Here is a 9913-nt window from a genome sequence, read left to right on the forward strand (position 1 = left end):
TTAATTTCATATTCCATTTATTTTATTTAATCATTTTCAACTGATAATTACAAGGTACTATGACTTACATTTTAAACATTTGAAGGATAATCACAGTTGAATTAAAATTGTTCTACTAAATACTACAATAATATTTTGTACATAACTAATACGCACCATTACTTCTAAACGTATAGTATAATCACTTTTCACTGGTCAGTGTAAGTGAGTTTTAATATAAAAATATTGAGATTTAACAACAATATCAAAGTTTGTAAATATCTATCTGTACAAAATACAAAATTAAAAAAGGAAAAAGTAAGATATCAATAGACTCCAACATTAAAATGTAAGAGCTAGCGCGCACGAGCAACTTTTGTCTCCGCAACTATTTTGTCTCTCCCACCTATGGGCTAGTATGAAAGTGCGCGCACGTAGCGACGCAACTCCCCATAGAGTTGATGGGAGAGACAAAATAGTTGCGGAGACAAAAGTTGCTCTTGCGCGCTAGCTCCAATAAGAGAAACTTCGCGCCAGGAATAATTGCATCTTAATATATGAGCATAGCACTTAATTAATACTTATAAAACTTTTTTTACAAATGGTGCATACAAAATTTGCAATAAAATTTTATAAATATAATGTATAACTCCTTTATGATATAAATCTTTGCTATTTTCCTAGTATGATATGAAAATAATTTCAGTAATACTAAATTCACATTTATAGCTTAACTAGTCGCGATAGATATAATGCTTAAAAAATATATTTTTAATCTTGAGCAAACAATTAAGCAACAGACGTTTTATATCAGGTCATCTAGTCCCTCACGAAAGAGATTATTCTATGGAAAAAAAAAACTAATCTTTAAATAAAAAAAATGTTGAAGATATATTATTTAAATGAACACCCAGGTACTAAAAATGTTCAACACAATTTTTTCAAAATATTGGACCTCAAACCTTGGTTTTACAAAGAATCATATTGGTATTTTATTTGTTTGACCAACAGAGAGACAAGTCAAAGCGCGATCATAAACAGGGATCGGGTTAATGGGACTCAACCACATTGTATACATAATACCCATTCTCCGGTTGCCAATAAGTCATGTGTGCAGAGCACATAAATTTTTTTTTGAAGTCAAACTTTTTTAAGCGCTTTGATAGTAAAATTTCAAGGTAGCGTCATGGTAATGCCACCACGTTATGACGCCGTTACGATTTTGGTACCTTTGAATCTTGACAAAGAAGTTTCATTTCTGACTCTTGTGCTCGGCACACACGTACTTTTTTTTCAAAGAATGCTTTTAGGCTTCTTCAAGCCTATCTGCCTCAGTATTGACCACCCTATCCTGGTCTTCTGGGGCTCTTCTGAAGGAGCAGCGAGGCAATATGCCGTTGTATTCGCACATCCCTGCGATGAGAATAGCAAAGCCTATGATGTGCTGCCAGTGGAACACTTGCCACTTCACGGCAAGTGACACCACCCAGATCACCAGCGTCCTGAAATACGAACATATAATAATAATCAGATTTTAACAAAGACGAACTGTCACACAGAAAAAAACTTTTTTAAAACAAACACAATTCCACACTACTAGATACAATTACAAATTAACGAATAAAAAAACTTCAAATCGATAAGTCGAAAAAAGAAGTTTGACGATATGTGACTTCGGCCAACCCGTACTTGGCCAGCGTGGTGGATAAAGGCAAACGGTTACGGAAAGCAGTGGGACATAATGGGCTGACGATGATATGTAATACTCTAATAATGAAATTATGCTGACTGAAACTTAAAAAAGAGTATCTGGTGCCCACTGTCAAAGATCACTGTCTGTCACCAGAGGTTGAATTTCTTGCAGACCAGTATAATTGTTTTGCAGTGCAGTGCAATTTCAAAAGCTATTTATGTACGTAAGATGAGACGTTTACCTGATGGAGTCCAATATCATCCGATGAGTGGCTGACATCTCTTTGGTGACGCTGATCCCGGCAAAGTTGAAGAACGCTATGGACACGATTGTGCCCATCACAGCAAACAGCAATAATGGACTGTTTCCTGAAAGAAAATACATCTCTATAAAATATGTATATAAAATCTCATGGCACAATGTTAATTTACGGAGAATCGGCCAACATCTATTTATATTGCCTGAAGTGTCAAGAGAAAGGCAGAAGAATGTTGCCGGGATAACTAGTAGATCGCCTATATTACAAAGTAAGATGTAACTTTTCAGGAAATAATTAAAATCGATCGAGTCAATTTTTAGTTTCATCCTAACAAATAATCTCCTCTTTTAATATGAGCATAGAGAGAAAAATTGTTTACTCAGATAATATTCCTTACCAATTTGTATGAGACCGTCTATAGCATCTTCCACAGTTCCTCTCGGGTTGTGGCCGAAGTGGGGAGGAGCTGGCACCCAGTAGAATATCACCAACAGAACAGACAGTACTGAGAATCCGAATACCCCTTCCCATCCCACGGCTTGAAGAGGGGGTATGTTCAACCCTGGGAAAGACAATCATGATCAAGTATTCTGTTTTATAAATTGTGTCATTTTATAAGCAACTAGCGGTCCGCCCCGGATCCGCCCGTGGTACATATATCGCAATAAAAAGTAGCCTATGTCCTTTCTCGGGTAGGTATCAAAATATCTCCATACCAAATTTCATGCAAATTGGTTCAGTAGTTTAGGCGTGATTGAGTAACCGACAGACAGATAGTTAGTTTCGCATTTATAATAATAGGTTCATAAAATAATACAGAAGGAAATGGAATACAACTCTCTTCTCTTGTCACTATGATTTATTTCAAATTTAGTTACTTATTTATATTTAAATTTATTTTTTACTTGTTGACTATGAATACAAAGCAATAATACATTATGATAATACCTAAATACTCTTGATTTAAGCTATTTTGATTTACATAATGCTAATTTACATAAGGCTGATAATATAACTTACCCGGTCAATATATACATTTGAAGTTACATTAATTACCATCAAGCTGATAGTTAGAAAAATTATTGTTTAAAACATAATAAAAAGGAAAATTTGAGAGTAAAAATTGTACATCGCTATTTTCTCGTAAACGGTAAGTTTTATCAAAAAAATTACTACAGACCTCAAATTGTAGATCTCAAAATTCTCTACAAAAAAGGTATCAATACTTTTTTTCTAAGAGCTAGTTTTTGAGAAATAACGAGCCTTTAAAAAAAATAACTTCTCTTTGTTGGCTTAATTTGACCGGGTTAAACCTATTTTATAGAATTAGATTATTTATATAAACATAACAAGTAAGAAAAAATACTAGAAATTTATGATGAGTTTTGAAATAGTCCATTCCACATCTATCCTGCAGAATCTTACCAGAAACATATTTTTCTTCATACACCATTTGACAAGCAGACACGACTTGTGCGACGATAATCAGCAAGTCACCAGTTATCAGACTGTTCCTCCCTTTAGTCTCCCCGGGAGATTGGTACAGAGCATCGGTAAGACCCACAATAACAAGGCCTATTGTTACATTTGCTGTGGAATATAAAACATTTGGAATCCTCTCTAACAGATTGAACTTACTTTATTGATATAAAAGGTTTCGTGTTAAGTCTTATTCGTGGGATATGTGCATGAAATACATACTTTGATAACTTAGTTTGATAATATCAATGACAATTACATTTTGGTAGCAGCTGTTTGTAGTGATTCATTTTAAATATTTATTTGATCTAGAATAGTAACAAATGATTCAATAGCAGCTGGTTTATATCCATAGTACAGAACTATTGAGGTTATTGGTTGTTAATGTTATAAACATAATATAGTTTAAATGAATCATTTGGATTAAGGATTGACAGTAGAAAATATTTTTAATCAAATATTCATAAATATTTCGTTCATTTTGATACATCTGCTTATTGAATGCTCAAACTCAATTAAACAAATGTTATCAATGATACAAAGGACAGATAATAATATGTATTCATTTGCACACATATAAACCTTGATTTGTCCGTACAAATGAGAAATGTTATCATAACATGATATGTTTACAGTTGGACTGTATGTTTTGAATTACTGCTGATTCAGAAATAAGGATGCAAACATGTATCACATTATTAATTAGCATGAAATAACAATTTGATTGTGCAAAGCGATGAATAAACATGTAAAAAAAAGTGCAAATAAACAAATTATACTGTATAAAAAAGAGGGATTGAACATAAATGTTAGTTTTTAGATTATTATTGCATACCTTTCTTACTTAGCAATATTGTTAAATCAAAATTGCAAGGAAAATTTTGAAAAATAACATACATAATTATTTTTGTAACGGGACTTGTTTAGTCAAATAGAGTAAGTAGTACCTTACTTAAAACTTTTAATGAATTTAATGAAAATGTCAATTGATAACAAGCTACCTAAACTTTATTGTTAGGCATTTATTTTTTAAGTGAAGACTCAAGTAAGTATGCAGTGATTCTATAAAGTTAAGTTAAACTGCACCACCACTTTACACATTGCGTCATAAACTTTCACAAATAACAATGATTAGAATTAGAATAATAATACAAGACATTACCTATTCCAACCCATTCACGTCTTATGATATATCTATCTAAGAATGTTGTCGAGAGGACTGCTACAAATATAATTATAGATCCTCTAAACATCTGAAAGCTGCTGGGGTATGTCAAGTTGAGACCAATGTACATTATTGATGTTCCAATCTGGAATTTATTTGAGTAATTTAAATTTAGCTAATATAAATTGTATATTAACTCTCAAAGTCCTCCCTTTAATTCAAAGTGCAAAATCTGATAAATAATAAAAATTGATACAAATTACAAATTGTAAGACTTCGTAATTTTGAGTTTGTACTCGGAAACAATGAGCTCAAATGTAATTACAAAATTCAATAGGAACTCACACTTGATGATTATTTATGTATCCTATATCTTTACTAGGTTCAGAAATTAGTTATTCAGTAGTGATTTTGATTTTATTTTTTATTAAACCTACGCATTTTAATAGGTATTATTTATTAACATTCATTGGAAGGGTCAAAAGAAAAGAGCGTGTGTGCCAGGCACACGTGTCAGAAGTGAAACTTCATTGGCAAGATTCAAAGATACCAAAATCGTCGCCTTACTTCATGATGAGACAGTATTCTCATGACGCGACCTTGAAATTTTACTCTCAAAGTTTCACTTCAAAAAGATATAAAATTAGCAAATAATACTTTCAACAAAATTAAAGGACTTACATACCAAATCAAACATAGCAGCAGGCATAAGTATAAAGGGATTAAAGTTCTGACTTCCTTGAGTAAGAGAATGTCCACCAGTATTTCTTGTTTTAAAATAAATCAATTTAAATGTCAATAAACATAATATTTCACCAAGAAACATTGCAGATGCCTAAAAAAAGAAACCTTTTTGTGAACAAATGATATAAGTTGAATAAGTTTTAAATTGATCAGGGTAGTACTTGTATTTTATTTAAGAAAAAAAAAAATATATAACATAACCAAGTAATATAAACACAAACACTACCTGTAAAAATGGATGATTAAATAGTCTCTCTTGTCCATCAGAACCTTTGGAATGTATTTGATCGGCCCAATTTGTACTCAAAGTGTTGATGGAGCCAGTGACAACCATCATTAGGGCTAAAAACTTCTGATATCCCGTCCAAGCCATCTTAAAGAAAAATGTATGTTTAAATTTATAATCAAATACACAGCAACATTTTTTTATAATGTTTTCTTGGAACACCCCAGGTTTTTAGAGAATTGTTTTTTTTAAAGTTACTATTACTTCATTGTAAAAATATTGCTTTACTTTTACTTTATTATAAAAGAGGATACCTATACTGTCTAATTATGTATTTGTAGTTTCAGATTACTGTTGGCACCATAAATTGGACATTGATAATAATCTGTGGTACACACAGCGTCATCTGGCAACACTGTTATTCGGGAAGACATCTTTGATTTTACATTTATACACGGCATTTTAAACAATCCTTTTCTGTTAATTACTATTTACAATTGTTACATGAAATAAAGGACATACTTGAGATTAATTGCTTTCTATTATTATACAACCCAACATACATAACAATTACAATGTGTATTTTTTGGCAAAATCAATAAAAATATTATTAGTGCTGACATTTTAAGCACAATTAGGTGCAAAACTCAGAAAAGTTGTAGAGAATTAAATTCTCTCCAATATTGATAATAAAAACAAAAAGCGTAAAAAGATTGGTATCAATCTTCGCAAAGCTCTATTTATTAAGTACTAGCGGTCCGCCCCGGCTTCGCCCTTGGTACATATTTCGCAATAAAAAGTAGCCTTTGTTCTTTCTCAGGGTCTAAAGATTATCTGTGCCAAATTTCATCAAAATTGGTCCAGTATGAGCCTATTCATTACAATCAATCAAACAAACAAAGTTTTCCTCTATATAATATTAGTGTAGATGTTTTAATCTAAGTAGGTATAGTAATATAGTTTTTATATTAAATACATAAACTTCTGATTCTTTTGTCTTTGTTTATTAAGTGTTTAGTAAATAAGTAAGTACGTTTATTAGAAGTAGCCAGCCTAAAAATTATATTTAAAAATGATTTGCTTAACAAAAAATACCTATTTATTAAGCCTCTCACAATAAATAAAAAGCATATTTGCGTATAATTAAACTTTTCCACGTCATCATAGAATTGCACCAATGTTTTATTTTCAACAATATTTGACGTTACACATACACTAATCTACACTAATATTATAAAGAGGAAAACTTTGTTTGTTTGTTTGATTGTAATGAATAGGCTCATAAACTACTGGAACGATTTAAAAAATTCTTTCACCATTCGAAAGCTACATTATCCACGAGTAACATAGGCTAGGTTTTATCCCGGAAATCCCACGGGAACGGGAACTATGCGGGTTTTTCTTTGAAAACGCGGGTGAAGCCGCAGGCGGAAAGCTAGTAAGTAATAAATAACAAGAAAGAGCAACTAACCTTCACTTAATTGATGTTTCCCTTGTGACAAACAGTCAGATCGGCTTCGCTGTTATACTTATAAATTGATGCTCGGCAAGATTGTAACAATGAAGTTATTTACACTTGAAAATATTAATTATGCGACGTCATGATTAGTGTCACGTTTATAATGCAAAGTATATATATGATACACAGTATACTACGTGAATTCATATATGTACGAATTTCTATTCATTAATAATTTTACAAAATACAAATCATTGTACTACTGTATGTACTGCCGCCTGCAGGGTGCACCACAGAACTATATCGAGATCTGTGATCGAGATAGAAGGAAATAGTACGTCGATTTATATGAGAACCTCAGAGCGTTTTCACATTGTCCGGTCCGATATCGGCTATCGGGCGCCGATAGCCGATATCCGATATCGGAGGCTAAGTAAAATGTATGATTTAGGTACCTGTCTTTCACATTGTCCGGTCCGATATCGGATATCGGAGCCAACACCGATATTCCCGTGAACTATCGGACGATAATGTTCAGTGTTACCAACTCAATTTTCGAAAAGGTAGTATACCAACAGCAAAAAAAGCACTAGTTTGTGTATTTTCAGTCATTTCTAGGCGCTAAATGTAAAAAAAAATCCTTTCATTTACTTTAAACCTTTTTATTAAGAAAACATTCATTTAAGTATTTAAAGGCATTAAAAATACTATTTTTACGGGAGCTATTTTAATACCGTCCTATATTATACGGCAATTGGCTGAACTGAAGTAAACAAAAATATCTATATCTTTTTTTACGTCTCAAATATAATAAATACAACAAATAAAGTTTTTTATTATAGTTTGCCATGATGACCAGTGTTGCTAGACCTTATGATTTTTCGGGTGATCTACTGATTTTTCAAATAGGTACTAGCTTGGAAAGAAAGAGGTAGTTATAATATTTGTTAAATACTACCCAGAATATTTTAAGAAAGGAAAAGTAAATTTGCATATTATGTTATCGAGGTATCAAAATGTACAATAAATCCACTTTCCAACATGTACAATAAATCAACAAAAATAGTATGACATATTTTAGAAGAAACTGACGAAATAGTTAATGGAGAAACAATTTTATGACATTCAAGAATTTATTACATTGCGGAATCTGTGACAACGAAGAATTAGTTTAGTTTAATTTATTTCGTTTAATATTTGCACACCCAGATAATAGGTAGAATGATGTACATTCTACCTATTATTTATAGGTATAATATACAGGGTTACAGGTAAAGTCGATGTAGATCCGTTAAGGGCATGTAGTACATATCATTTCTGAATGATTTCACTAAATAACCTCCCATCCTAAACTTAACCGTTTTCGAGATATTCGAGTTTTAATTTTTTTATGAAAATGCCCAATTTTTCGGCTATTCAATTGAATATTTTGAATTTTTTTGACTCTTATGATTATTTTTTTGGTTGTTTACATGAAGAATGAGATGCTTAATTACCTCAATGACTAAAATTGCACGTAAGTTAACTAAATAGGTCATAGTAGACGATCGAAACTTAAGAAAATAAGTACAAATTATAAAAATATATTTTTCTTTTCTGGATATCTCAAAAAATTATTATGGCACTTGCTCTGCAGATATGCTTAAAAACATCTGCACGTGCACGTGCAATTTTAGTCATTGAGGTAATTAAGCATCTCATTCTTCATGTAAAAAACCAAAAAAATAATCATAAGAGTCAAAAAAATTCAAAATATTCAATTGAATAGCCGAAAAATTGGGCATTTTCATAAAAAAAATTAAAACTCGAATATCTCGAAAACGGTTAAGTTTAGGATGGGAGGTTATTTAGTGAAATCATTCAGAAATGATGTGTACTACATGCCCTTAACGGATCTACATCGACTTTTCCTGTAACCCTGTATATATTATTATTAGCACTATAAAATTGTAATAACAGCACCTACATTTGTAAATGTAATTTGAATTTATATTTGCCAGTTTCGTCGCTTTAATACTGAGTTGAATTTTATTTTATTTTATTTGTTTATGAACATAACAGTCGTACATGATTTAATATAAAAAAGTTCTAAAATTCACTACGACCACACAACATGTTCTATTATTAAAAAAAGAAAAACAGCATATAAAAAAAACAAGCCTCACAATGAAATTGAATATTGAAACTAGATTCTGACTCTGCAGAGGGTACAAATCCAAACTCCGCAGTCAGCAGATTAAACCGGTTTGAAAAACATAGTTTATTTATTACTATTTATTTTATTTAAAATAAAGTTTATTTTTTGTAACATAAATGCATCCACTGTTTTTTTTTAATTCTCCATATATCTACTTTTCCAGTTTCTGGCAACACTCATGATATCGGGACGATATTATCGGATAATGTGAAAGGGCAAATTGTGTCCGATATCGGATATCGGCTATCGGCTTCCGATATCCGATATCGGACCGGACAATGTGAAAACGCTCTATAATAATGTACCTACTCTGTTGATGAGAACCAAGCGTGTAAGCCGTGTAAGTGTAGTGTGTACTGTCATACTGTGTAACATTTTGCGTAGGTACTTTGAAGTTTGACGTCACGCGAATCTTTTAGTGAATAGTGATGTTCACAACGTCAAAATAATTGTCTCCTATAATAATAAATCGAAACTAAGTAAGTAGGTAGTTAAAACATTTTATGGAATCGAATTGGGAATCGATTTTGACCTTGACAGAAGAATGAGAATAAAAATGTATGTTAATTTTTACAAGCTTTTTATTAACTTAAACTGTATGTATATGCATGTGTATATGAATGTATGTATGTATGTTCGGGTCAAATCTTGCAATTGAATATTAAAGTAGTTTTACTCAACTTATTGAGCTGAAATTTTACATACATGTGCA

At 31.5% G+C, this 9913-nt stretch overlaps 1 protein-coding gene across 3 annotated transcripts; it reads right to left on the reverse strand.

Annotated features, from left to right (window-relative positions):
- On the reverse strand, positions 1 to 9544 carry LOC123705243 (solute carrier family 35 member F6). Of its 3 annotated transcripts, none has more exons than XM_045653940.1 (9): positions 9511 to 9544; positions 7017 to 7099; positions 5546 to 5692; positions 5261 to 5410; positions 4573 to 4720; positions 3357 to 3521; positions 2329 to 2493; positions 1914 to 2040; positions 1 to 1481 (listed from the first exon to the last, which is right to left on the reverse strand). In XM_045653940.1, the coding sequence occupies exons 3-9, from the start codon at positions 5690 to 5692 to the stop codon at positions 1286 to 1288; spliced, it is 1098 nt and encodes a 365-aa protein (XP_045509896.1). In that variant the 5' UTR covers positions 7017 to 7099; positions 9511 to 9544; the 3' UTR covers positions 1 to 1285. The 3 variants fall into 3 exon arrangements, with proteins under 3 accessions (XP_045509896.1, XP_045509898.1, XP_045509897.1); XM_045653942.1 differs by having other exon boundaries at positions 9507 to 9525; XM_045653941.1 differs by lacking the exon at positions 9511 to 9544 and adding an exon at positions 7265 to 7306.
- Between the last annotated feature and the right edge of the window lie 369 nt (positions 9545 to 9913).

The sequence above is a fragment of the Colias croceus genome, chromosome Z (genome assembly GCF_905220415.1).
Source record: "Colias croceus chromosome Z, ilColCroc2.1".
Taxonomy (NCBI): Eukaryota; Metazoa; Arthropoda; class Insecta; order Lepidoptera; family Pieridae; genus Colias; species Colias croceus.

What these genes read in the sequence shown, in the direction of transcription:
- LOC123705243 (XM_045653940.1), bottom strand. Translation starts at nt 5,692, where the DNA reads ATGGCTTGGACGGGATATCAGAAGTTTTTAGCCCTAATGATGGTTGTC. An exon ending in TTAATCATCCATTTTTACAG is followed by an intron (nt 5,411 to 5,545) that starts GTAGTGTTTGTG and finishes TTCTTTTTTTAG; the next exon opens with GCATCTGCAATGTTTCTTGG. An exon ending in ATGATATTGGACTCCATCAG is followed by an intron (nt 1,482 to 1,913) that starts GTAAACGTCTCA and finishes TTCGTATTTCAG; the next exon opens with GACGCTGGTGATCTGGGTGG.